Source organism: Vulpes vulpes, chromosome 15, assembly GCF_048418805.1.
Source record: "Vulpes vulpes isolate BD-2025 chromosome 15, VulVul3, whole genome shotgun sequence".
In the NCBI taxonomy this organism is placed as follows: domain Eukaryota; kingdom Metazoa; phylum Chordata; class Mammalia; order Carnivora; family Canidae; genus Vulpes; species Vulpes vulpes.
In genome coordinates this window covers 1,827,234-1,855,160 of record NC_132794.1, presented here as the reverse complement: position 1 = coordinate 1,855,160, position 27,927 = coordinate 1,827,234, and the positions used below count along the sequence as shown (strand labels likewise).

General features: G+C 63.2%; 2 protein-coding genes across 2 annotated transcripts in view; both read right to left on the bottom strand.

Moving 5' to 3' along the window:
* Positions 1–499: 499 nt before the first annotated feature.
* TSPEAR (thrombospondin type laminin G domain and EAR repeats) overlaps positions 500–27,927 on the bottom strand; it is a gene marked incomplete at its 5' end in the record, with an annotated part of 222,724 nt that continues 195,296 nt past the window's right edge. The window contains 10 exons of the mRNA XM_072740612.1: positions 500–950; positions 3,246–3,347; positions 5,101–5,288; positions 15,746–15,975; positions 17,070–17,256; positions 18,824–19,050; positions 19,712–19,843; positions 21,560–21,716; positions 23,400–23,490; positions 25,509–25,747. Of these exons, the coding sequence (XP_072596713.1) occupies positions 797–950; positions 3,246–3,347; positions 5,101–5,288; positions 15,746–15,975; positions 17,070–17,256; positions 18,824–19,050; positions 19,712–19,843; positions 21,560–21,716; positions 23,400–23,490; positions 25,509–25,747 (1,707 nt within the window). The remainder of the gene's footprint in view (positions 951–3,245; positions 3,348–5,100; positions 5,289–15,745; positions 15,976–17,069; positions 17,257–18,823; positions 19,051–19,711; positions 19,844–21,559; positions 21,717–23,399; positions 23,491–25,508; positions 25,748–27,927) is intronic.
* Positions 26,701–27,495, bottom strand: LOC140595762 (uncharacterized). Its single transcript, XM_072740532.1, has 2 exons — positions 26,903–27,495; positions 26,701–26,839 (listed from the first exon to the last, which is right to left on the bottom strand). Exons 1-2 carry the CDS (start codon positions 27,493–27,495, stop codon positions 26,701–26,703), a joined length of 732 nt encoding a protein of 243 aa, XP_072596633.1.

The window sequence follows — 27,927 nt, the reverse complement described above, 5'->3', positions numbered from 1 at the left end:
GGACAAGAGCTTTGTCACGAGGGCTCGGATGGCAGGGGCTGCTGAGGGCCGCTGGCCTGGGGACACCCGGCAGGGCCAGACGCGCAGCTCCAGTCCAGTCCAGTTCCCGGGGCTGGCGTCGGGTCCCACCCAGCGGCCGTCCTGGGGAGGCAGGAGGCCCCCCCCCCTCCGGTGTAGGGCTGGGGCATTAGACACGGGGGGGAGCTGAGGTGTTCCAAGTCCATCCCGCATGCCCACGAGCCCAGCGGCAGGGACCGGGGAGCCCGCCTGCGTGCAGAGCCATGGGGGCCCCGTGGACGGGCGCAGTCCTCATGGAGGGACACACGACCCACACCCCTTGGGATCCCTCCCCTAAGCCCACCCCCAGGACATCCCCGGGGGAAATGAGGCCAGAGGAAGCTGCCCCCTGCAGGCCAGAGGTGGCTAGGGCCCCAGGGGTGCGCCCCCCGCCCCGGGACCTGTTCACGGGGAGCCGTCCCCCCAGAAACACACAGACGCTGCTGTGCTCTGTAAGGAGCGTCATAAATATGTTTCTGTATAGTTAGGATACAATAAATAGCTGGTACAAAACACGTAAGACGGCATGAGGCCCGCTGCCGTCCGGGCTGCGGCAGGGGGCAGGGTCACCGGGGGCGGTGGGGAGGCCCCGCTGGTTCTGAGGTAAACCTGTGTGTGAGCTTTTCCTTGAAAGACAAATCCCTGCAGGAGGCACAGACTTGCGGGGCAGCGCCGGGCTTCGGGCCGGCCGCCGGTCACCGGGGCCCAGAGGTGGACGCGCGTCCCCGGCGGGTGTGGGTCAGCCGGTCCTCAGCCTCAGCACGCGGGAGCGGGGCTCCTTGGCGCTGGAGTAGACGAGGTAGGAGCCGGCCGCGGTGCGGAAGGCCTCCCAGTCCCTGCAGCCGAAGGTCGGGAGGCTGTGCACGGCCACGAAGCCCTCGTAGCCCTGCCACCTGCGGGAGACACGCCGTCAGCCGGGCCGCGAGGCCCTGCACTCCGGCACCTGTCCAGCCCGCCCCGTCCCCGGCTCCCACATGTCCCTGGGCTGCCCAAGCTCCCCTCCGCCCGCGCCATGCCCAGCCTGCAGAGAGGGAAACTGAGACCCGGAACGGGCATCCGGCCCTCAGACCCCGCAGCGCCTCGTGTCCAGCCTGGGTCCTGCCCCGGCCCAGAGTCCCCTGCAGGCACCCCCAGCAGGTCCCGGTCATGCCAGGTGAACCGCAGGGGCCAAGCCTGGGCCTCCCTGCTCCCGGGCTGGCCTTGACAGTGAGCCCCTGTCCCCAAACACAGCTGTTGTGCGGCCAGCAGAGTCCATGGTTCTAGGCTTTCCCGGCCCAAACAGACCCGCGGCGGGTGGTTCATTCTCATGGGGTGGAGCCCCCAGGGCGGCGCCTGGCCATAGGGTGCGAGGGTTTCCCTTGGGGCAGTTGTCCCGGCCGCTTCCCGGGGTGGCTCCCATCCTGCCCGCGCCCGAGTGCCGTCCTCCAGCTTCCGGAAAACAACTCCTCGTGCTGACTCACGGTTTTCATTTTCTCCCCGTGATTCCTGTGCCTACAACTCGCCCATTTCTCTAAACTAAAACAACCTTTTCTCCGCTTGCACGGGTTGCTTTATCCGCCCCGTGTGTGGTCAGTCGTTCTCTCTGATTTTGAACGCGAAGCCTTTTCCGCAGAAGCCCCGAGGTTTAGGGAGTCACCCGGCCCCTCTGCCGCCTGTCGGAGGAGGTCGTGGCGCCGGCGCCACGTGGCCGTCGGGACCCTCTTAGCCTTTCCACTGATGTTTCTGCTGTTTCCGTTTTTTTACACTTAGATTTTCAACCTCTGGGAAGTTCGTTTCCACGTGAAATATGAAGCCGGGCAGATCGTGGTCCCCGTCCAGACGGATGGGAGATGACATATTTTACCAGGTAACACATAATGCGTCCCTTCCCTGTTGACTGAGTCACAGCATTTACCGCGTGACGCGGCTGCAAACCGCCATCTCTCTTGGCCCAGCTGCGACCACACCTGCACGCCCACGTTCGGCGGGAACCAGCTGCGGTCTCCACGCTGCGAGGGCCGCCTTCGCTGTTCTTCCTTTTCTTTTTTTTTTTTTTTTCTTTTTCTTTTTTTCTTTTTTAATTTTTTTAAATTTTTTGTTCTTCCTTTTCAAAGTCTTGGTGGCCACCTCTGAACACACGGTCTTCCACACGGGCTCTCCAGCTACTTCGTCACGTTGAAAATTCCACTTTCTACTAAGTCAGGAAGTCGGAAGAGGGTCGGGGACGTTTCTAGTGAGACGGGGAACAACCGGGATTGTTGGAGAAGAGGTGAAAAGCCTGGTTACACCGGTGGCCGCGGGGAACACCGAGGCAGCTGCTCAAGAGACACCACTGACAAGGAACGGGGCCAGGGCGGCTTTGTAGCAGAGTTTAAGCCAACGGCAAAGAAAGCAGGTCCTGCATCTGGACCCTCTCAGTCCGCAGGTGCGGGTGCAAGACTCTGCACCTGTATTTATTAGGTTAGGATCCAGATCAAACGGGATAAAGGTAAGTCCCCAAAAGAAAATGCCGTTCATGGGCGCCCTGGGGTCCTGGGATCAAGTCCCACGTCAGGCTCCCTGCATGGAGCCTGCTTCTCCCTCTGCCTGTGTCTCTGTCTCTCTCTCTGTGTCTCTCATGAATAAATAAATAAAATCTTAAAAAAAAAAAAAGGAAATAAGGAGCAAAGTTGCTTGTACTCATGGATGTAATTATACCCCTAGAAATTCCACGAGACTCTTAAAGAAAACTAGCAGAAAAAAAAAAGAAAAGAAAAAGCAGAACTGAGATGACAACGTGGTTGGGCAGCTAGATGCTAAGGTTAAGCCATGACGAGCGGCTGGAAATGGAAAGGAAAGATCCCAGGTGCTGTGCTCTCGACACCGGAAAGCCTCCCGGAAGCGAATCCAGGGCTGTGGCCCAGGGCCCGGACGAGGACCTGGGAACTTGTACTGAAGCGCACGTGGCAGCGGGAGGGAGACACCACCGCACTCCTGGACGGGGTCGCTTCGAAAACTGCCAACCGTGCTGGAAGCCTGCACACCTCTGGCCGGAATCCAGACCTGTGAGCGCCCGCGTGACCGGCGGGGCCACCTGGCCGACCTCGGGGCGTGACCCAGGCTCGGCCTGCGACCCGCGGCAGCTGGTGGTCGCCTGCACGGAAGGTGAGCCCCTCCCTCCCAGGTAAACCCAGGCGGCGAGGAAGGGACAGCCTCGGGAGGCTCTTTACCTGTAGATAATACTGTTTACGGAGAAGGTGTTTCCATCAAAGGAGTTTGCAACCACCAGGAAATAATCTTCTCCCACCGAGAAAAACTCCCAGTCGAGAGCGCTGCGGAGACAGGGGAGCAGAGGTGAGCACACCCGGGCACGGGCTCCGGCCGGTTCTCCTAATCCCAGGACCCAGGGCCCCGTGGCAGCCCAAATCCAGGGCGACTTTCCCGCACAGCGACCTGGGTCCACTCCAGGGAAGTGCAAACCACTTTTTTTTGTTTGCCTTTTTTTTTTTTTTTTTTCTTTTTTTTTAAATTTTTTTTATTATTATTTATTTATGATAGTCATACAGAGAGAGAGAGGCAGAGACAAGGCAGAGATACAGGCAGAGGGAGAAGCAGACTCCATGCACCGGGAGCCCGACGTGGGATTCGATCCCGGGTCTCCAGGATCGCGCCCTGGGCCAAAGGCAGGCGCCAAACCCCTGCGCCACCCAGGGATCCCTGCCTTTTTTTTTTCAATTTTAAAATTTAAATTATAAAATACAAATAGCATGATATGTGCCGTCTTGACCGTTTTCACGTGGTTCGGTGGTGACAGGTGCTTCGAGAGCGCTGTGCAGCCGTCACCGGCGTCCATCTCCAGGCCTTCCTCACTCCCCCAAACCAAACCTCTGTCCCGTGGAGCACGAACCTGCTCCCCCAGCCCTGGCGCCCCCACCCTACGCTCTGCCCCCGATGTTGAACGCTCCAGGGACCTTACGAGTGGAATCACACCACGTGTGTCCTCGGTCTCACTGAGCATGGTGTCCTCAAGGCCTGCCGTGCGGGGGCCTGTGTCACAGCCCCTCCCTTTCAGGCTGGATGACAGTGCACTACGAGGAGGGACCCGTTAGCTGCCCACCCATCCATCCGTGGGCGGTGGGCTTGCACACGCACAGCGTTGCTGGGCAACGAGGGCGAAATCTTTCAGTTTAAAGAGGTTGAAGTAGGAGCACCTGGGGGGTCAGTGGTTGAGCGTCTTGCCTTCGGCTCAGGGCGTGACCCCGGGGTCCTGAGATCGAGTCCCACATCGGGCTCCCCGCACGGAGCCTACTTTTCCCTCTGCCTGTGTCTCTGCTTCTCTCTCTGTGTCTCTCATGAATAAATAAATAAAATCTTTAAAAAAAATTAAAAAGAAAGTGAGCCGTCTCGCTGTGAGTTCCCGCTGTGCCCCCACAGCAGGTGTAGTTCTGTTCAGAGCCACGCCATTTGGTCAGAGGTCCATCAGCGGGCGACGGCTGGGGTCACCAGAACGGACCCGCCCGCGTGATGGACTACCGTTCGGCCGTGAAAAGCCGCGACGCGCTGGCGGGCACTCCTACGCCGAGGAACCGTGAGGACCTGTGCTGAGTGAGAGCAGCTGGGCACTGGGGTCGCCTCCTGCGGGTTCCACGCACACGCGGCGTCTGGAGCTGGTTGCTCCGTGGAGGCGGAAAGTAGGCTGCTGGCTGCCGGGGTGGGGCGGGGGGAGGAGTGAGCGCCGGCGGGTGGGGGTTGCTCCCTGGGCTGGCCCGAAAATGTTCTAAAATCACCTGCTGGTGGTGACACATATCTGCACTTTTTTTTTTTAACCTGCACATTTAATAGAAAATCGCTGGCTTGCAGCAAACAAAGCACAGTGTCGGAAGGAAATTAGAGCCAAGGTTCCAAATAGCAGCCCCAGAGTCAGCCCACGGTCCCCGGAGGCCACATCACACCCCAAGGGCAGGGACGAGGCCTCGCCGCCGCTGCCACCGCGTGTGGCTCTGGGGATCTCGCGCGGCCTTCAGGCGCTGGCTCCGGGGACAGCCCTCCCGTGCCCGCCCTCCCGGCCGCCCGCCCCAGGCACACCTGCACGTGGGGATCTCTTGGAACTTGACGAACGCCTGCGCGGTGACATTCAGCTCGTAGATGACCGAGTTGACGACATAGGAGTCATTGTGCACCTGCGCCTCCACGTCGTAGCTGTGGCTGTTGGCCACAGCCAGGAACACCCTCTCTCCAATGCGGAACACTTCCCAGTCGGCGGCCCCGAACGTCTGCGACAGACAGAGCGAGAAGGAGTGAGGGGTGGGGAGGGGCGTGCGGGAACAGCGACCCTCAGGACATCCTGGCGCTGCCGCGGGCAAACAGGGTGCCCCCCCACCTGGCTTTGCCCCCTGCCCGCACGAGTGTGCCCTCACCCGGAGAGATCATCCCTGCAAAGTGCTTCTTGGCCTTCTGTGCTCTTCCCCCGGGGCTCCCGTCCTGAAGGTGCAGCTGCTGAAACACCTGCTCCAGGCAGCCCTCCCTGCTCCCCCCAGTCCTGGCTCTGAGCTCCTCAGCAGCCTCTAGATATGTGTGTTTCCGGCCACAGGCTGCCCCTGGCCCGAGGCTTTCCCTGGGCTCCATCAGCAGCCCCACCTCTGGCTTCCCCGTGCTGCTCCTCTGGGAATCACGTATCACCCTCGAGGAGGGCGAGGGGCGCACGGGCAGCGAGGCTGCGTTTATGCACGAACGGCGAGCCCGGGAGCCCTTGTCCCGACCCGGAGCCGCATGAACGGGGCCCCCGCGGGGACCCACGTGGAGGAGGTTTGTGTCCGGCCTACGGCCAGCATCTCAGGGGTTCTGGTGGGGCCGTGCAGGGCGGCAGAGAGGTCGGGGGGGTCCAGATCCAGGCCCTGACCTGAGCCCTCAGGAGAAAGGACGGGGACAGAAACAGACACATTTCCCCGGGGAAACGGGGGGGGGGGGCCCAGGGGGAGGCCGTCTGGATGTCCCCACAGGAAGGCGGCAGATGGTGTGGGTGGCACAGGAGGAGAGTGTGGCTGCGGCGCGTGTCACTGCCCCCGGGGAGCCCGAACCACAGGGAGTGGACGCTGCCGGGCTCTCGGTTCCCGTGTCAGCAGAGACCCCGTCTGTCCCCGTGGGCTGCTGATGGCTGCAGAAGCTCCAGCGGCACACTTGGCCTTCAAGTTGTCTTTAAATGTTTGCCCCCCGACTTTCAGCTTCTGATAGCGGCAGAGGGACGCTAGCGTCCGGTCCGGCCCCCCTGCTGATGGCAGTTGTGAGCGCAACTGTGTGGGCCACCGTGCAACACGACGGTTCTGGGGAGTGGGCACTGGAGGGGCCGCGACCCCCGAATGAAGGGAATCACGTGCACGGGGCGCCTGCTTATCCGACCTTTCCTCTGAGGACTGTCCTCACCCCATGGCGCATGGGCACGGCGCTCGGCGGGTGCGGCCAGTGACCCGGGGTGGGGGTCCCCAGGTGAGCCCACGAGTGGAGCCGGAAGGGAAGGAGAAGAGGAGGAGAGAGAAGCAAACGCTCAAATGCACGAGGGCTAGAATGTTTCCAAATGCGGTTGAAGACACTGAACCACAGATCCGAGAGGACCAGACACCCAACGTGTCCCGTTCCGGGAGCTGACAGAGAGGACGAAGCGGGAAGCCTAGAGGGGATGGAGAAGACACGTCCCAGGCCGCACGGCGCGGGGACAGCGGCGCAGCAACACCCGAGACCAGGGAGGCTCGGCGTCAATGGCAAGACGTCCGCAGAGTAATCGAACGGCAAACGTGTGAGCCCTGAATCCCAAAACCGGTGAAAACAGCTTTCGCAAGTGAAGGTAAAAATAAGGTCATTTTCAGAGAACAGTGACAGAAGGAATTGCCAGGGGGCCCGATTTCCAGGACAGGCTGGAGGCGGTGGGAGTGCGGGCGGTTGCGCGGCCGGGGCAAGGGGAGGCGAGCTTGGGGCGCACACGGACCGCGGGGCGTCTGCAGGGCTCCTGTGACCAGAAGCCGCGTGAGGATACACACGCACACAGCACCCGATGGCCAGGTGGGGACGCGGTGTTGTCACGGGCTGTCATTCCTACGTATCAGTAATGACGATGCAAAAAAATAAATAAAAAAGAAAAAAGAAAGATAAAATGTGGGCAAAAGACTTGAACAGGCATCTCACAAGTGAAACTACAGAAAGCCAGGAAACCGGTGGGGATGTGTCCGAGGTCTGCAGTCCCCGGGGAATTACAAGCTTAAAGCACCCAAGACACCACCTCACACCCAACGTGTAAAACCAAAAGTCCCGGCGAAAGCAGACGTTTCCCCGCATCTTGGATCCTCCGCGTGGCCAAGGACGCGCTTGCTCCGCATCCAAGCTGCACCTGCTCCCCGGAGGGAGGGGAGGGCGGGTGGGGCCCAAAGGCAGCCCTCAGCTTTCCAGCCGCCCAGAGAGGGGCCCGGGATATGGGGCCCGGGATCCCTGCTCCCCGGCCTCCCCCGAAGCAAGAAAGAGACGTGCTTTCAGGACGTTAGATCCGTCGGGGCACATGCTTTGCTGGGTAGCAAGTCCTGCAGCAAGCTGAGGACAGGGAGTCGCCCCGCACCTCAGAGGGGGCATCCCCGCTGGCCGCTGTGCCCCCGACACTGCGACGCTCTCATGCTGGGGCAGCAGGTGGTTGTTAGCACCCTCACCCCCCCCCCCCCGTACACGTCGGGGGTCACGCTCAGGGCCAGGCTCCAGGAGGATTTCCGTTGCGTGAACCAGGGCCCGGGCCCGGAGACACAGGGATGCCCACAGCCCCCCAGTGGGCAGGCTGGGGACCGGGCTTCCTCCCTGGGGATAGGTCATCCCTGAGTGGCCCCGGGTGGTCCTGGCCGGGCCAGAGCTGGCTACACGGCAGGGGCACCCCGGGCCGACCGCTGCCTTCCTCCTTGCTTCCCAGTGCCCAGCGAGGCCCGTGCCTGAGGGACACCCCACATCCCTGACCAGCCACGGCCAGCCTCACGTGCCTGCCCCTCCTCAGCACATCTGCCGCCTGCTGGGATGCCGCTGTCCCCACATGCAAATCCAGGATGTGCAGCCCAGCCCACCTGCTTGGCCCTCGGTGGCCTCACTCCCTGCTTGGCCAACCTCAACCACGGGCAAAGAACATTCTGCCGTCGAGGTGGCATTTTCTCCAGGCCCAGCAGAGGGTGCCATTGCCGTGGCCCAGCCGGCCTGGCCCTACTGAGACGTCTTGGCGCTGCCTAGTCCAGCGGCTCTAGAACGGGTCTGGCCCTGTCCCCAGGGGACGGACCAGGAACTTCCGGCTAAAGAACAAGAATCACCAGGACAAGGACCAGGGGACCAGGACACCTGCGGGTCACTGACTCCATGCGGGCGCCAGGAGCTGGGCTAGGGCTTTATTGGATTAGCGTGTCCTCTGCTCATGTGGCTCCATGAGGTGGCACTGTCTGTCCCCTGGGGCCGGCTCACAGCACCCGAGCAGGCTCACACACACTGGGGTCCACGGAGCCTTCAGCGTCATCCATTCTGCGGCTGCTCCCTGGGACAAGTGCTGGGGGCCCACACCCGCGAGGGGTCACACATGGCAGCTCTGCGACTCCCGAGAAACCAAACAGGAGGCGTCAGACCGCCAGACCACAGGCTCCCTCCAACCCTGCGCTGAGGAATCCACGCGGCTGGGAAACCGCAACCTGTAAGTGCACAAGCCTGCACACATTCATGGACAAACATGCACACGTGCACACACAATGCACACGCCTGCATGCACCCTCGTGCTCCTGTGTACACACAATGCACACGCCTGCATGCACCCTCGTGCTCCTGTGTACACACAATGCACACACCTGCCTGCACACTCATGCACCTGTGTACACACGCCTGCACACACAATGCACACGCCTGCATGCACACACATGCACCTGTATACACACACCTACACATGCCTGCATGCACCCTCATGCACCCGTGTACACATGCCTGCACACACCTATATGCATACTCATGCACCCATGTACACACACCTGCACACACAATGCACACGCCTGCATGCACACACATGCACCTCTGTACACACACCTGCACATGCCTCCATGCACTCTCGTGCACCTGTGTTCACATGCCTGCACACACAAAGCACACACCTATATGCACACTCATGCACTTGTGTATGTGTACCCACACCCACCTACACATGCCTACATGCACACACACGCACCTGTGTAACCACATGCACACGTCTGCATGCACACGTGCACACCCTTGCAGTACAAGTGGCCAGCAGGTGGCCTGAGGAGAGCATCTCCCTAGCTGCCAGGTTTCCTTCGGGCGCTGAGCCACGTGACCTCAGACCACTCACTCGTCACGGAGGGGCGTACAGCGTGTGGGGGGGGGTGAGGAGGGGCTGTGGAGGATCCGGAGATGACGCCAAGGGTGTGGCCGGAGCAGGAGGCAGGGAGGAGCGCTCAGGTGCGTGTGGGCAGAGGGGTGCTCATCCTGCCTCAGTGCCGCGTGCCCACCCGATACGGCAAGTACGGGGGTGCCTCATTCGATTTGAATTCCAGACCATGACTCTTCAGTCTGTGAGTGTCCCACGCACTACTTGGGGTGCTTTTACTAACAAGTTATTCATTGTTTACCCAGAATTCAAACTGAACTAGGCATCGGGGTTTTATCTGGGCGGAGGGTGGCAGGGACCCATGCGAGGCCGGGGCCGCGGGCCGTCGAGGAGCCCTCCTCCCACCCAGAGGAACAGGGCCCACCCCCGCGCCCTCAGCCAGAGTCCAGGCTCTTCCAGCTCAGAAGTGAGGGTGGGGACAGCGCGCCCGCGGCGGCACCAGCCCGGGCAGGGGGTGCGGGCCCCGGGCCTGCTGCAGGAGGCCCCGGTTCTGGGTACATTAGGGACTCATCAGAGAGAGAAGAAATCCCCACATCAAACAGCCCTGCCAAACCCTGCCTGGCACCGAGCAGGGCAGCCAGGCACCTGCTGGGCTGGGCGCCGCCCCCCCCCCCCCCGGAATTCCCCTGCCACCCGCCCCAAAGCTCCCGGCACGGTGCCTGGCAGGCCGTGCAGGCAAGGGGCGACGGCGCTTCTGGGGCTCGGCGGCGGGTGCACCTGGAGCCCCCGACAGCCTCCCTCCCCGAGGGCGGGGGGGGGGCTCCTCTAATCAGAGAATCAGGAGGCTCTTGGGTTCTGGCTTTGATGGAGCAAAGAATCAAGGCCTAGGAGCGCCTGGGGGACAGGACGGGGAGGTAGGGCGTGCTGCCGGGAGGGCAGGCTGCCCCCCAAAGGGCCGGGGGGGCTGCTGTCCTCAGGCGGGCAGCTGGCCAAGTGGGCGAGGGTCCCACCAGACCCAGGAGGCTGCAGGGGGAGGCGCCCTCCCTGGCTGACTTCTGGATGCCCCCCCCAGGCTCCTGCCACTGAGCAAACAGAAGTCCCCAGGAGGAAGCCCATTCCCGGGGCCGCCGGGCAGTGCTGACCACCCAGGGGCGCTCCCGCACCACCCAGCCCACAGCTGTGGCTCCAACCCCCCCCCCACTTCCACTTCCTGCCTGCACACGTACCCGCTTGGTAGACACTAGGTTTCCGACAAGCCCCCAATTTCGCCGGCCGACCTGCTTCCCTAGCGCTTCGCTCTCTCCCCTCTGCGTCCCGTGGGCACTCGGCCAGCCCCTTGTGCCCTTGGTTGTCATTTCCAGCAGCTCATCTCCAGGACAACCAACCCCGACTCGGCCACCTGCCCCCCTCCCACGCTGTGACCACAGGCCCTGTAGTCAGTTAAGAGCTCAGGGCGCAGATTCCAGCAGCTGGAGGCCGGACTCCCCGTGGACCGAGGCCATGGCTTCCTGGACACACCCAGCTCCGGCCTCCTTGGCTCTAAGACTACGATGCCAAGTCACTGGGGCCTTGGTCTCTGCCGTCTGCAGGAAGGTTCTGGAATTCCCGGTGGGAGAGGTGGGGAGATGCAGAGGGTGGGGCTGGGAACGTGCCTGAGGGTAAGCAGCCCTCCTCCCCCTCACACCAGCCACAGGCCGGACCCTGTAGGGCCAGGACTTCCTGGTGACACCCCCCGCCCCCTACGGCCAGCCCAGCCCCCCAGCAAAGGCCCCTGCGAGGTCAGCTCCTCTCCACCACGTGTGCTTTCAGAGCACCCGGCACAGTAAGGCGATGCCAGGGCCTAGAAGGATTTGAACACAATGTGAAAAATGCTGGCAAAACATGAAAGTGGGGTTCTGCGGGGACTGAGGTGTCACGGAGCCGTGAGGAGACGGCGGTGTCGAAGGGAAGGCCCCTGGGCAGGGCGCGAAGCTCTGGCCACCCCGGGCCTCCATTGGCGGCCTGCAGGGCTGGGGGGTGGCGGTGTCCTGGGTCAGCCCCGCCTGCAGGGCTGGGCACAGAACGGGGCTGGATCCCGGATCCCAGATCCTGGATCCCCCCTGCAAACGCCACCTTCGGGCACTGCTGGCCCAGCGCCACCAGCGCCACCAGCACCACCAGCGCCGCCGAGCGTGGAGTCCAGAACCCACCCCTCCCAGGGCCCCGGTCCACACCCCAGGCTCCGCCCAACCTGCGCCCCCCGCTGGGTCCCCTCACCTCCCGCCTCCGTGTCCTCACTTGTGAAGCGGATGTGACATGCGATCACGAGCCCACTGAGCAAGTGCAGCCGCGGACCTCCCCTCAAGCACCTCTGCAAACACCAGGAAGGTTTTTCAAAAGGGGACGCGAGAGAGGTTGCCCACCAGCGGCAACCCCAGGGCTTTGGGGTGAGGCCGTGGGGAGCAGGGCAGCCGTGCCCCGTGCACAGGTGGGGCCCACGGCCACTGGGTCCTGCTTGTTGGGGAGCCCGGCCCGCCGTGCCTGCCCCGGGTACCGGGACACAGAGCTGCCCTCGTCTGGGGCCCAGGGAGACCCCTGTAATGCCTGGTCTGCCCCGCACACCCCACTGGAGCTCTAGGAGGAAGATATGAGGCCCCTCCCCTCCTTCACCTCCCCTCGCCCTTGTCCCGCCAACAAACCCCAACATATGCACGCAGGGTCCGACCCCAGCCCCAGCCCCTGGACATCATCCGCAGGATGACTCTAGACTCGAGATGTGAGTGTCAGCACTTATGGGGTTCTGGCCACATCACGACGTCACTCTCGCAGAGCCCAGCCCTTCCTGGGGCGTTTCGGCAGCAGGAGGAGCTCAGAGCAACACCCCACCCCCGGCCCCTGGGGACAGTCCCAGCATGCAGGTCAAGCAGCCCCTCCTTGGAAGGTGACCGCTCTTCCCGCGGCTCGGCGAGGCCAGCTGCTCCCTGTGGACGCCGCGTCTACACCTCAGGACAGCACGTGCCCCACTCGTGCCCCATGTGGCTCATGTGACCGGGGCTGACCCTGAGCAGCGGGGGTGACAGCCAGTGTGGCATCCCGCCTCTCCTGTCCCTGACCGTGGCTCCGACGGAGCAGCCGCAGGGCCAAGGAGACCCGGGGAGCCTCGTGGGGGCCGCACGCAGGATTCAGGCGGGAGTGGGCTCCCTCGGAACCCAGAGGGCTGCGGGAGAGGAACCCGCCCTGCGCCGCAGCCTGAGCCTCTCCGGAGCTGTCCTGGCGTCTCTGGAAGGTTCGGGTCTTCCCATTGCCTCACAGCCAGCCCCGCGTGATGTGGTGTCCAGGGCCAGCGCCCCCGGCTGAAGGCGCGTTCCGGGCCCCCCCATGGGCCCGTTGCTCTCTGCTCCCGCGTCACTCCATCCGGGTTTCCTGGGTGGATCCCCTCTCCCTCCCTCACCTTCTTGCTCCACATTCTAGAAGTCTCCCCCGTCTTCATTTTCCAGTGCGGTTGACGAGTATCTTCTTATATGGGCAGCGACCGTATTTTTAAGACCCGAGGACTGTCCTTTCATGGCACCCGCAGCCACTTTATAAACACGGAGTCCGCTTGGATACCTCTGACGGCGATGACCAGGCTTCAGCCTCCGTCGTGTTTCTGGGGCTGGCTCGGCTTCGTCCAGGGCGGGCGCGTGTCTACACTGCAGCCCGACTACCACAGTTTCGGGTCCTTTATCAAATCCCGGAGACCCCTCGCCGTCTGCCCCGTGATGAGTGAGGATGGCGGCGGGTGGCATGTGTCCCTGGTGGGCCGGGCCCCGGGAGCCGCGGCACCTGCTCGCTGCCCTGAAGTGCCGCGAGGAAGAACAGCTTCCGGACCTGGCCTTCGGCTCCCGCGGGGGAGGAGGAGGATCACGGCGTGGGAGCCGCGGGGCGATGATCCCAACGTGCGCTCTGACCCGCGGCAGGAACCGTGTTCATGCCAAACGCAGGCCACGGCCCTGCCCAAACCCGGCGTGGGGACCAGAAAGCCGCGGGCCGCGCCTTCCACACCGGCTGCAGGACCTGCCCCAGGGACCCCGCAGGGGTCTGTCCCCAGCCCCCACCCGCCCCGTAGCGCCCGGAAGCATCACCCTGGATCTTCCTTGAGAACCAGGCCCCTCGGGCTGGGCGTCCGTGCGACCCTGGTGACGCGGGAGGTAGCTTAGAGCCCACGGGGGCTCCACATGCGCTGCCGTCAGCCTGTCACCGGCGCCGGCCTCCACGCGGCCCGTGCTCAGCTGCTCCGTGCCGTGTCGCCGTCCTCAGCCACTGTCCCCGCTCCCCAGGCCTGCGTGCGAATCCTGACGTCCGCTCCCAGACTCTCGTGCGTCTTTGGTCTCACAGGCCTGGGGGCTGGTTCCACGGGGGCATCTGACGGGGGGGACGGGAGGGCTCCCAGGCCGGCCCATCGCCGATCGCCTTTCAAACGGCGAGCCCGCGGCCAGGCCGGTGGTTGGGGCGGCTCTGGCCAGGCCGCCCGCGCTGTTTTCCGGACCTCGGCTCTGTCAGGGCGTCGCAGCGACGGCGGAGTCCTCGGAAGGTGCTCGTCCTCGACGGCTCTGCGCAACGCTGACCAGAGCGACGGTGCCATGCAGCCAGGTGCCAGTGCCGGACCCCCGTGCCTCAGTGTCCCCGGGCGTGAGGCGAGATGAGGGGCAGCACCCAGCTCCCAGGGAGGCCGAGAGAATGGAGCGGGAGGAGGTGGATGAAGCCCCGGGTTCGGGCACTTTCGGCTGCACCGCTCCCCCCGCTTAGCCCCGAGCCCGCAGGAAGGCACGCGGTGCGAGGACTCGTGCCCACCCCAGTCCCACTCCTCCCGGGGGTCCCTCTCGGGAATCGGCAGCCCCAGGAGGGTCGTCCTCCTGCCAGCAATCTTGGGGTCGTGCTGCCTCCCTGCTCACATCGGGCCCCCTGGTCCCACCACGGCCCTCGGGAACTGGCTCCTCCGACGTGCTTGTCTCGCCCTGGCGCTGCCCAGCCCCATGCACACTGGGCACAGCCGTCCTGGCCATAGCACGGTGCGGGCGCCCTCGCGCCTTGGCCAAGGCCGCCTTCCACCTGCAGGGCATCGCGCCCTGACTGCCCTCCCGCAGCGGCCCTCCCCCTCGGGGGCTGGTCCTCACATCCCTGCCCGAGGGAGCCACCTGCCGCGGATCCTGGACGGGGTGCCCTGACCACACTGTGTGCTCTGAGGGGTGCGGGGCAGCGAGTGGGTGTCACCTGGATGGCGGAGGGAATGGCCCGTGGAGGAGCCTGTGCTCCGGGACCTCATCCCACTTGCGTTTGAGACCCGCCCCGAGAGCGGCCTCCGGGCTTCGGGGCCTCCGTGCAGGGGCTGCCTAGCAAAGCCCCCACCGCCCTCCCCGTTTCCCTGCAGACCCGACGGGAGGGGGTTCCGCACGTTCCCTCCTCCACCAGTGACGTCGAACGCCAACGGGGTCCCCACCCCAAGGCTCAGGGAGCCCTCAAGCATTTCTGCTGGGTGAATGAGGGCCAGATAAACGAGCAAAGGGGTGTTCCGGAAGGATCCAGGGAGGAAGGCGTCGTGCTGGCGGTGACAGCCTCTCCATGACGATCCCAGCACGTAGAGGGAGTGCCCACAGCTCCATCAGGAACACAGGTGGGCCGCCAGCGCCAGCCCCGCCTCCCGAGACGGCCCGTGTGCACCCCGCCCGGCACCTGTGCGGCCCTCCAAGATCCTCGGCCCTCGAGCCAGGACCAGGGCCAGCACGATGGCTCCCCCAGGCGCCCAGCACCGTCCCGCCCAGAGAGACACTTGTGCCTCGCTCGACTCAAAGGTTTCACCAGCGTGTGCACGGAGGTCTGAGGGGAAGTGGGTCGTGCTGCCTCTCCCCCGCACATGCCAGGTTGGGGCCAGGTTGGGGCCAGGTCAGGCCAGGTCAGGGGCCAGGTCAGGGTTGGGTCAGGCCAGGTGAAGGGCCAGGTCAGGGCCAGGTCAGGGCCAGGTCGGGGCCAGGTCGGGGTCAGGTCAGGGGCCAGATTGGGGTCAGGTCAGGGGCTTGCTGTCCGGCTTCCCCAGGCGGGAGCCTGACACTCATGGAAGGGCCAGTCATTGGCTGAGGCCTGCCCAGGGGCCACAAGGCCCGCCGAGCCCCCAGCGCTGCCCGGAAAAGCTCTGTGCCAGAGGGAGGGCAGGCCCAGGGCACCCTCCTGCCTCGCTTTAGGGCTCACTCGGGGTAACAGGGAACATCTCAGCCTGAGCCATATGCAGGAGGCAGTGCTCTGGTGGAGAGGGTCTGGGGTGAGGGTCAGGGGCCGGGCGCTTGTCCTGGTTCTTGGGGCCCCAGTCCTGTGTCATCTGTCTCCCACTGTCACGTGGCCTGCTGGAGGCTCGACATGGGGGTCCCCCCGGCTCCTTACCAGGAAGGCCTGAAACAGCTGGAAGGAGCCAAGGAGCCAGACATACAGGTGGGAGTGCACCTTCGTGGACGTGCCATTGAAGGCGTTGGCCACCACCAGGAAGGAGTAGGGCCCCACGGTGAAGAACTCCCAGTCGTAGGCGCCTGACGTGGCAATGGTCTGGTTGGCCTCGAAGAGGCGGGTCCTCGGGTTCCACTTGTAGATGACACTGTCGATGTTGTGGTTGTCACCTGCAAGCCGAGTGGCCGGTGAGGGAGGGAGGCAGATGACTGAGGCCCTGCAGTGGCCTCGGTGCAGCCCTGCCCTGGCCCTGCCCCAGGCCCTGGGGGTCCCTCCACGGCAGTCATCCCCCTGGCCACCCCATGCTCCCTGCCCCTGTGCCCAGATGAAAGTCCTCCCTGTGTCCCTTAGAGATGGGACCCCACCCTCCCTGCCTCCCCTCTCACACTGCCCAGGACCCCGCAGCTCTCGCTGTCACCCACAGGTCAGGCCTTCGCACCTTCTGTTCCTCTACCCAGAAGCCCCGTCCCTACATCACTCTCCCTGGAGCCCCCCTGGCTGGGCCAGCCTCTCCCAGGACACCCACTTCCCGAGGAGCACTGGTTAGCAGGCCTCTGGGGTCCCCCTGCCCAGGAGCGGGGGGACAGGCGCTCCTCCCAGGCCCCTATGGAGCTCCCTGGCCCGTTGTGGCCGAGGCCTGGCCAGAGATGCCCTCCAGGGCCCGCTGCCTCCGACCCTGCCCTCTCCCATTCTCCAGGAGGGGCCAGCTGTGCTCACGCAAGCTGTCGCTGGGCCAGAAACCAGCCCCCTGGCCTCTGCCGGGCCTGTGCCCCTGCACCCCCTGCACCCCCTGCATCATGGAGCCTGCGTCCAGAAGGCAGGAGCCTGTCCCCAAGGAGACAACAGCCTGCACCGACTCTCCAGCACGGCGTCCCCACCACTGTCCCTCTGCAGGACACCGGCTGCCGGGCAACCGCTCGCCTCCACACCGATTGCAGCCAACTCCTCCCATGAGGAGGCCAGTTACTTAGTTAGTTGGTTAGTCGGTTAGTTTGAGATGAGGCGGTGTGCGCGGCCAGGTGGCCCCCGTTCCCATGGCCCCCGTCCTGGGCAGGCGCCCACACACTGCCTCAGTCTCCCCACCTGGACGGGGAGAAGGTGCTCAGGTGCCTTGGCCCGGGACGCCGCTGTCAGAGGGCCAAGCCCAGAGACCCGGGCCAGGTGCGGTTTACTGTAGTCTGTTAACGGGGTGAAAGCAGGCCCTGGGGGGCGGGGGGAGCCAGCCCCCCCCCGTGGTCTCCTCCCGCGCAAGGCCGCAGCCTACCTTCCCGGTGGTTGGCCACGGCCAGGAAGTGCTCCCCGGCCACCTGGAAGGCCTCCCAGTCCCGGGCGCTGTGGGTGGGGACCCGCTGGTACGGCGTGAACCTCAGCTTTCTCTGGCTCCATTTGTAAATGACGGAGAACTCCTGACCCTTCTCGTTCGGCTCAAAATTAGCCACGGCCAGGAACACCTGAAACACACGCCCGGGACCCTGGGTCCTGCCGTCTGTGCCCGGGCCGGCCTGAGGCCTCGGCACCCGCGTCCCTGTCCGCCCACCCCGTCTCTGCGGATCCGCCCCTAACGTGTCTCTTCGCCGGCCCGTGGTCCCCAGACTCAGGGACGCTTCATGCACAGGGTGGTCCTTGTCCCCGGGATGAGCAGAGCGCCCCGGGCCGCCTCCGCTGGGAAGCACGCGCCTGTCGCGTGGCCAAGTGTGGCACACAGGTGCCTGTACCTCATCAGCATTTCTTTAAAGACAGACAAAAAACTCCCTTCCCCTCCCTCCCCTCCTCTCCCCTCCCCTGTAACGGGACCCGGGGCCAAGCTGGCTGGGCGCAGGGGGCACACCCGCGGAGCACGGAAGCAAGTGTGCGCTCAGTAAGCCCCACACCTGAACGGGGACGGGACAGACCTGCCCCACCTTGTTTTTCTGAATTTCCTGGTATTTCTTTGATGGGAAGTCAGCAATTTTTGTAATGAAAATGTTGCCAACTGGGGCACCCGGGGCCTTTGGCTCAGGACGTGACCCCGGGTCCTGGGATCGAGTCCTGCATCGGGCTCTCCGCAGGGAGCCTGCTTCTCCCTCTGCCCGTGTCTCTGCCTGTCAGTCTGGGTGTCTCATGAATAAATAAACAAAATCTTAAAAAAAAATGTCGCCAACCGAAAGGCCAGAGCGCCGGCCAGCCATCGGCCACGCTGGGCTCCGGCAAGGCTGGGCCGCGGGGCGGGGTCTCCGTGAGCAACAGGAGCGCAGAGGCCTGTCCGTCCCGCTCCTGCTCATGCTCGGGTGGGCCCAGCTGAGGGTCAGCGAGCGATGCGGGGGGCGCAGGAGGGCGGCCTAGGACTCTCCCCCTGGGGTCCAGGGGGCAGGGGGCGCTGATCAGAGAATGCGTCGTGCTGGGGGCAGCCCTCGGCCCCACGCCCATGCCCTTGGCCCCATCCGGCCGTGGCTGCGCCGGGGCTGCCTGCAGGGGGGTCCCACACCCTCACCTCCGGGCCCGGCCCCCTCCGTTTGGATACAGAGTCCGCGGAGTGAGTGTCTCTGTCGCCAGTGATTTCCACGCTGTGGACCCGCTCCTAGGAGCCCACAAGCTGTTAATTTAGCCCCGATGGGTTACCTGGACCCGGGCGGCCGCTCGGGAACGGTCGTGCCTCCTATTTTGTAGCAAACCAGACTTCACATCCTGGACTTAGAGGCCCCGCTAAGTGACTGTGAGAGCTGCTTAGACCCGGAGCAGGACTTTGAAACCACGAGAAATACTTTCCCGACTACACGAGCAGAGCCAACGTCTGGACTCGGGGTTTTTCCAAGATAAAAAGGATCGAGAAAGTCGCTGGAGGGCAGCCCGCGTGGCTCAGCGGTTTAGCGCCGCCTGCAGCCCGGAGCATGATCCTGGGGGCCCAGGATCGAGTCCTGCGTCCGGCTCCCTGCATGAGCCTGCTTCTCCCTCTGCCTGTGGCTCTGCCTCTCTCTGTGTCTCTCATGAATGAATAAATAAAATCTTAAAGAAAAAGAAAGTGGCTGGAAGCAGACTTGCCTTTTTCCCGATGGTGAAATGTCGCCAGGACTGCGCTTGGTGCGTGCGAATGTTCTGGTACGAGGCGAACTTTCCGTCCGTCCACTTGTAGATGGCAGACGTGGCCTTCCGGTTGGCGGCTGCTACGAAGAGCCCGGCCTCGGGGATGGCAAAGACCTCGATGCCCAGCGTCTCCGAGCTGGTGAACAGGCTCTGGTACTCCTCCACATAGTCCAGCTTTTCTTTGGCTGGTGAGAGAACCGTGCAGCCCCGGTCACGCCGCCCAGAGCCGAGGCCGCCGGCCATCGGGGAGCGCGACCCAGGCCCCAGGCCCTGAGCCCCGAGCCCCGAGCCCGAGCCCCGAGGCCACGGCCCTGGCCCCCGTTGGGGCTCTCCGGACGGCGAGCTGCCCCGAGCGCGTCTCACCCGCACAGAGGCCGGCAGAGGGGCCCTGGCGCCTGCACGGGTGTGGGGTGTGCGGAGCCCCCGTGACATGACGGGGTGGCCTGGGTCCCTTCCCCGCGCTTCCCACGCTCACTGCTCGGTGCCCGAGGGACTGGGCTCCAGGCGGGTGAGCGGCGCTGCAGGCAGCTCCCGATCCCTGTGGGCGAGGGTCCCAAGCGCCCTTGTCCCCACGCAGGAAGGCCCCACGGGACACATGGGAACGACGTGCTTCCGGGCTCCAGCATCTGAGATCTCAGGGGCACACGCGGCGCCACGAGGCTGCCCCCTCGGGGCCTCGGAGACTCGACCTGGACGAGGGGAGCACGACGAGCCCGCCCCCCACGTGCCGTGCCCAGAAGACACACGATCCAATGAAATCGTGCACGGGCCTGCTGTCCTGGGGGGCCGCTCCCTATTCCCAGGTAACCCTGACTCCCAGGCCGGGGAGCCCGCCGCCCGCCTCACCTGCTAACACGGAGACCCACTCGCTGCCCACACACAGGAACAGCCCCTTCCGGCTGGCGTCAAACCAGAACTGGGCGTCCTCCGCTTTGGTGCACGGGGGCCGGGACCCCAGCGTCACCTTCAAGTCGGTTTCTAGGGGGAGACAAGGAGGGTCCAGAGTACAGGAGCTGGGGGATGGCCCCTGGCCCAGGCGGTCCTGCCTTTGCCTCTGCATGTGGGGCCCATGAGGACACACGGGTCTCCACGTGGCCCCGGGGAGGGAGCGAGGCCCCCGCACAGTGGGGCGGACAGTGCGAGGCCTCCCTGCCGCCTCCCCACCCACTGCGGGCCACGGCCCTCCTCCCTTTGGAAAATCCTTGGCCAGGGGCACCTGGGAGCCTCAGTGGTTGAGCGTCTGCCTTCAGCTCAGGGCGTGACCCCAGGGTCCTGGGATCGAGTCCTGCATCGGGTTCCCTGCGTGGAGCTTGCTTCTCCCTCTGCCTGTGTGTGTGTGTCTCTCTCTGTGTCTCAGGAATAAATAAATAAAATCTTTAAAAACAAAAAGGAAACAAGAAAAGCCTTGGTCGTTAGATGGCTGCCCTGCCCTCCTCCCAGACCGGTCACTCTGTGGTGCCAGTTTACCTAAGCTTGGTGGTTGCCCAGTTCTTGGCGTCTGACCCCGTCCTCTGGTGGTCACACCTCCTCTAGGGCCAGGCCCACTCATCCTGAAGATGCTGCGCAGCCGACTTACAGCGACGTGGGTGCTGCACCCGACGGCCAATGCTGTGACCAGAGCACCTGGGCCGGATGCAGCGCCCAGTGGAGGCCTGGGCTCACACTCCTGCCTCCTGCCTGTTGTTCTGGGCAGGGACTGGACAGATGTGGCAAATTCCCATTTAGGGCCTGAAAATTTTCTCTGTGCGGGGAAATTCTTTTCCTCTGTGTCTCTTCTTTTACTTAAAGATGATTCAAAATTGTACTGTTAACAAAGGAATCATTCAAAATTGTACTTTTGCAGGGATTCCTGGGTGGCGCAGCGGTTTGGCGCCTGCCTTTGGCCCAGGGCGCGATCCTGGAGACTCGGGATCAAATCCCACATCGGGCTCCCGGGGCGTGGAGCCTGCTTCTCCCTCTGCCTGTGTCTCTGCCTCTCTCTCTCTCTCTGTATGACTATCATAAGTAAATAAATAAAATTAAAAAAAATTGTACTTTTGCTATAAAATTATTCAAAGTGTCATGACAATAAACTGCATCAATCTGTAGACTATTTTCTCCAAGGTTTATTTATTTTAGGGAGAAAGAGAGAGAGCGTGAGCTCACATGGGAGCAGGGGGAAGGGAAGGAGGGAGAGAGAGAACCCCAGACTCCCCACTGAGCACAGAGCCTGATGCAGGCCTCACCATGACCCTGAGATCACGACCTGACCCGAAATCAAGAGTCGGCCACTGAACTGACTGAGCCACCGAGGCGCCCCAGTCTCTAGCCTCTCCAACGTGAGCACATAAAGAGCAGCAGCCGGTGCTTCTGGAGTTTGGAAGCCACCCCGGGACTGGACCGTGAGGGCCGACACCCTTGAGGGGCTCCCCAAGTGGGGAAGCATGGCCGGGAAGCCCGGGAGGGGCGGGCTGAGGGGTGGTGGGAGAGATTCGGCTGCTCCAGGGGCTGCTGCTTACAGAAATTACATAACCGGTCCAAACTGTGACTTCACGTGGAGAGCCCGCAAGCACACACTAAGGAGAGCCGCGAGGGGACCCTCGGAGGTCAGTTGGATAATCACCCCCGTCTTTGCTACCAGGGGCGGTCGGGAAGTGACAAAGCTCTTGGGGTCTACCGTCAGTGTGGGGCAGTGGGTGGCTTTGACCTACTAACCATAGGGGTATTTCAGCACCTCATTATCTTCTGGCCTCCCCGAGAGACCTTGCAGGACAGGGGGGATGGACAGGACAGCCAGCTCGGCACTCCTGCAGGGACAGAGCCTTGGGGTGGCGTCCGAGCCAGGCAGCAACACCAGCTGCCTCACCAGGCCCTGCAGAGAGAGGGACAGCGTGTTTAGAACCTCACCTCAGAGGACCTGGGCCACTGGGCTCACTCAGCCTGTCCAGAGCCTGGGGGCCAGGTGGGAATGGGGATGAGGGTCTAGCCACCTCTAGAGCTACGAGAGAAGAACCCGCTAATTGGCTGTGGGGGTGGGGAGCACTGGAGCAAGGGCAGAGAACTATACACCATTCTAAGGTAATGAGGTCACAGAAGGGGTTTTCCCTGTGAACCAACCTCGGGTGACTGGGCTGCATTGCTCATCCATCCATCTGTCCATCTGTCTGTCCATCCACCCATCCATCCATCCACCATATGTCCTTCCATCACTCACCCATCCATCCATCCACCACTCACTTATCTGTTCATCCATATGTCCATCCATCCGTCACTCACTCATCCATCCATCTAACCCATCCATCCATCCATCCACCATATGTCCATCCATCATTCATCCATCCATTCATATGTCCATCCATCCATCCATCCATCCACCCATCCATCCATCCACTATATGTCTATTCATCACTCATTCATCCATCCATATGTCCATCCATCCATCTGTCCATCCATCTATCCATCCGTCACTCACTCATCCATCCATGTGTCCATCCATCTAACCCATCCATCCATCCATCCACCATATGTCCATCCATCCATCCATCCATCTAACCCATCCATCCATCCACCATATGTCCATCCATCCATCTATCCATCCATCCACCCATCCATCCATCCACTATATGTCTATTCATCACTCATTCATCCATCCATATGTCCATCCATCCATCTGTCCATCCATCTAACCATTCATCACTCACTCATCCATCCATGTGTCCATCCATCTGACCCATCCATCCATCCATCTACCCACCCATCCATCCATCCACCATATGCCCATCCATTCATTCATCCATCCATCACTCTTCCATATATTCACTTACCCAACCACTCATTCAGCCATCTGTCACTCACTCATCCATCCATGTGTCCATCCATCCATCCATCCATCCATCCATCCATCCATGTGTCCATCCATCCATCCATGTGTCCATCCATCCATCCCTCTTCTGTATGTTCACCCACCCACCCATTCAGTCATCCATCACACTCATCCAGATGTCCATCCGCCCACCCCTCCAGCTACCCATCTATCCATCCACCCAAGCGCGTCATCCATAAATATTCACCAAGCACCTGCTATGTATCAGGCATGGAGCTAGGCACTGGACAGAGCAGGAACAAGAGCCCCTACACTCATGCAACAGGTCCCTCACCTGCACTCTAGGGGAGAGATAGGAAATGAGCAAATACACAGCTGGTCTGAGGACCGTCAGGGATACGGGGGAGAAGACAACCAGGGGAAGGGGCTGGGTACAAGTCTCATCTTCTCTAAGTGGCAGGAGAAGGTGTCCATGGAAGGGGACATGGAGCAGGGCCCTGAGGGTGTAGGGTGCGAGCCGCGCTGGCAGTGGGGTGAGTGTGCCAGGAAGAAAGAACATGGGGAAATGTGCCTGGCAAGAACGGGGCCCTAGTGTACCCCAGGGCTCCTGGTCCTGCGTGGCACGCACACCCATCTTTTGAATCAGAGCGTGAGGACACCAGGCCTGTAGTGACAGTCCCTCTGTGAGCACTGCTGTTGGGAGGCCAGACAGGCAGCCCCTTCCTTCCTTACCGTGAACAGGCCTTTGGTCCTCTTCCGGCTGCCGATGAAGAATCGGGCTCCTCGCACCGACAGGGTGGCCGGGAAGGGCACGTCGGCCATTCTGAAAACATTTGAGTTTGGTTTTAGGGCCGTGGGGAGCAGGGTCACGGCCCATTTACACAGAAAAGGACAGGGAGAAGCAGCACGTGAGGGGTCTCAGTTTCCCGGGGTGGCTGTGATGAACTCTACACGCTCATCGTCTGGGCTCAGACGGCAGCTGGTCCACGGATCTGGAGGCCAGAAGGGTGAGATCAAGGTGTTGCAGGGCCGTGCTCCTGCTGGAGGCTCCGGGGGAAGTTTCTCTAGGCTTTTCCAACTTCTGGGGTCTTCTGGTCTTCCCTGGCTGTAGCCCACGTCCCGCCCCCCCACCCCCTGCTGCCTCTGTCTTCACGTGGCATTCTCTTTGCCTCTCCTCCTCTTATAAGGACCCCAGACTCTGGACCAGGGCCTGCCCTACTCCAGTACGACCTCAGCTTCACCTGATCACACCTGCAAGGACGCCGTCTCCAAGCAAGGTCCCATTCCCCGGTTCTGGGGGACCTGCATCTGAGGGATGCTCCTTGCCCCAGGACAAGAGTCTTCTGCAAAAGTGTGGCTGCAGAGTGGCTCCTCCATCTCTCAGGAACCTCAGGTGGCTCAGACTGGCATTGGATCCCCCGCCTGCCCACCCTCCACCAAGCCTGGGGGGCACAGATGGTATCTGGTGGGGAGGGATCCTTGCTGGTGGCCTGGGAAGTGTTGGAAGATGTGGCCGGAGCCAGGTCTTGACTCGGACATGGAAGCTGAACCCTTGGGGTGGGGGGGACGGTAGGAACATGCTGGAAGGGACGTCCTGGCCAGAGCCTCTGGGGCTGATGAACCAGACATGTGCTTTCTCCTACTGCCCCCTCCTGCTCCTCGGCGCCGTATCCTCCTGTAAGATCACCTGCTCCTTCCGGCCTTGTGTCTGGCTGCAGCTGGCCATGGTGAGGCCAGATCCCGACCACCATCCCAGGATCCCCTGTGCTGCCAGCACAGCTCTGATCACAGGGGTACCCTCCGTGGCTCCCACAAGGCCTGGGAAGCCTGACCGCAGGGCCCAGGTTCCTCCTTGGCCACCAGTGGCTGCAGCCCTGGCTCCTTCCATCCCCTTCCTTGGCCCCTGCACGTCCCCATCACAGAGCCATCCCCCTGCTGGGTCCCCACTGTCATCACCCGGTAAAGGCCCTGATGTACTTGAGGGCATGAGCCGGGGGGGGGGGGGGCGGGGGGGGGGTGTCGCTTGTAGTAGAGACGTATTTAAACGAAGTGTATGAATGTCAAGGATTTTGTTTTTATTATGGAGTCAGTTCCATGGTAACAAAGCAGAGTGAGAGTCTGCCTTTGCAAATAATATTTGGAATAATGATCGGTTTTATGTCAACTGGACAATTTCTGATTAAAAAAAAAAGAAAAAGAGTCTCCAGCCCCACTGAGCCAGGATGGAAGCTGAGGGTGACAGGGGTCATCACTCTGTGATGGGACTGTGGGGACCCACACGCCCTGGTCCAGCCTGGCGACCAGGTGACGGCGGGACAGGGTGTGGACTCAGGCTTCTGGGGCTGGGTCAAAGCTACTGGATGGATTGTTCTGCACCCCATTATGTCACTCCCTCAACCCAGACAAGCAAACTGAGTCTTAAGTCAAGGGATGTGTTGAAAATGGCACAGCAGGAGCTGGGTTCGAGTCAGGCTGCAGCTTCACCTTGGCGCTGGTGCCTGAGCTTTGTGACCTTCCTCTGTGGCCTGTCGTGATGGTGACCACACTCTGTGGGGCACATTTCCCCCGCCACGTCCAGTGCCCCCAGCTCGGGTGCCTGCATCGGCCCCCACCCGCTGCGGACCTTCCGGAGGACGGTCTGGTCCCCGACCCTGCTGACGACCCCACACTCCTGCCTCAGGGATGCCCCTGACGGCTGTTGGCCCACAGGCCCGAGCGCCCCGGTGCACACTGCACGATGCCAGCCGCAGCCGGGCCAGCCGCCCTGCACTGCTGCCAGGGCCGCATCTTGGCGGGTGGCCCCCCGCCCCCTTGGCCGGCCCCCCGCGTCCTGCCACCTACATGTCCACCGGGAGGCCACAGTCCGTGGTGAGGGAGAAGGAGCCTTCCGACACGGCCAAGACCAGCGTGTGCCACTGGCTGTCCATCAGGGTGGGACTGAGGAAAGTCACTCGCGTTTGCCAGGCTCCCGCCGCGTCCTGGCTCAGGAAGAGGAAGTGCAGCCGGGTGGGCGAGTACCGCAGGCCGAGCAGCAGGGCGTCGGGCTCCTCCGCCACCACAGTGAACAGGTATTCGTTCTTCTGAAAGAGAGCGAGCGTGGGGCAGGGGAGGCTGGGCAGGTGAGGGAGGGGCAGGGGAGGCTGGGCAGGGGAGGGAGGGGCAGGGGAGGAGGCTGGGCAGGGGAGAGACGGGGAGGGGAGGCTGGGCAAGGAAGAGAGGGGCAGGGAAGGCTGGGCAGGGGAGGGAGGGGCAGGAGAGGAGGGGCAGGGGAGGGAAGGGCAGGGGAGGCAGGGGTAGAGGAGGCTGGGCAGGGGAGGAAAGGGGAGGGGAGGCAGGGCAGGGCCCACCACAGTGACAAGGTCTGCGCTAAAAGCCCCACATTGTGGGACCTATCAGGTGAGCTACTGCACATGAGGCCTCAGGGGTGCTGGCGGGGACACGGAGAAAGTGGGGCGGGGTTGTAGCCCTGAAGGGCTGAGGTAGAAAACAGTGCGGGGGCCCTGGAAACGCTGACAGGAAGAGGCCATATGACCCAGCCGCCCTCCCTCTCCGATGGCCTGCAGCAGGCTCTGGGGGACCCACCCGCAGAGCAGCCCAGGTACAGGCGGACTCCCCAGGGCGCCTAAGGCTACTCGGCCTCAGCCAGGAAGCCCCAGAGTCCACAAGGTCACCCCGTAGAGTCAGATGAAAGGAAGCAAGTCAGCCAGTGAAGTGAGTTTATTGGGGTACCGGTGGGGGGGCCCACAGGTCGGAGAGCAAGGCCAGGTGACCCAGCAGAGGGACTGGGAGGGAAGGCAGGTGACCCAGGGCAGGTGGAGGTGCGTCCCGGGAGCAGGAGCCCCGGAGAGCCGCCAGGTCAGCGTTCTTGGGAGGGAGGAGGTGAAGTCAGCTCAGGAGAGTGGACACCGGGGGGGACCCCGTCATGGGTGGGGGCAGCCACCTAGCACAGGTGAGGGCTGGGCTGAGGGGTGGCGGGGAGGCCCAGGGTCCCTATGAGGGGCCTGAGCCCAGCGCCCCGGGGGCACATGCCCCATCAGCGGGAGCACACGGGGCGACACAGGAGGGACACGCTGGAGGCCTGGGGGCGGCAGCTGGGCTGGCAGGGGGAGGGGGATGCACAGCAGGCAGGTCTGCACACAGGGCGGCAGAGGAGGGACACGCAGGAAGAGGGTCTGCAGGGGCTGGGCTGGCAGCAAGGGGAGGCCTGGCAGCACACGGGGGTGCAGCAGACAGGCTTGCAGCAGACAGGGGTGCAGCACACGGGCTTGCAGCAGACGGGGGTGCAGCAGACGGGCTTGCAGCAGACGGGGGTGCAGCAGACGGGCTTGCAGCAGACAGACACACAGCTGTCCTCCTGGCAGGGGGAGGAGCTGCAGCAGGAGGGCTGGCAGCTAGACTGCTGGCAGCAGGGGGAGGCTGAGCAAGGGGATGCCTCACAGCAGACGGGCTTGCAGCAGACAGGGGTGCAGCAAACAGGCTTGCAGCAGACAGAGGTGCAGCACACGGGCTTGCAGCAGACGGGGGTGCAGCACACAGGCTTGCAGCAGACAGACACACTGCAGCCCTCCTGGCACGGGGAGCAGCTGCAGCACGAGGGCTGGCAGGAGCCGGGGCAGGCTGGTGGGCAGGGGCTGGACCCGCAGCTGGCGGGGGTGCAGAGGAGGGTCAGGCAGGAGGCCGGGGCGCAGCAGGGGGGCTCGCAGTAGCTCTCGGGACAGTCGTCCACCTGCCAGGAGGGGTCGGGGCAGGAGTCGCCGGAGCCGGGCAGGCAGATGGGGCCGCCGTAGCTCAGGTCGCTGGAGCAGACGGAAAGGGTGGAGGCGGCCATGGTGTGGGTGCTGGGGCGGGGTGTGGGTCCGGTGAGTGTGTGGGTGCGGGTGCGGGTGTGAGTGTGCGAGGTGCTGGGCCGACGGCTTTTATACGGCCCTGGCGCGTGCTGTCCAGTGTCAGGCGCCCGAGACTTCCCCTTCCTCGTTGGTGTTTTGCCCGAGTCCTGCGAGTGCTTATTATTCTGCTGTATTTACAGGAAGGACTTTGCTGCCCATAAAATGCCCGTCGGGGCTGTGGACCGCAAGGATGTCCGTCAGGGAGCAAACAGCTGGGGACACCGCGGACCCCAGAGCTATGGGCCGTGCAGCCGCCGAGGCCGCCCTCTGGGTGAGGGATAGTTGCCCGCGGGCCCCGAGGGCCACAGCCTCCGTGTGGGCCACGGGGTGCTCGTGAGCTGTGGGGTGCCCCCTGCACCCACGGAGGGCGCCCA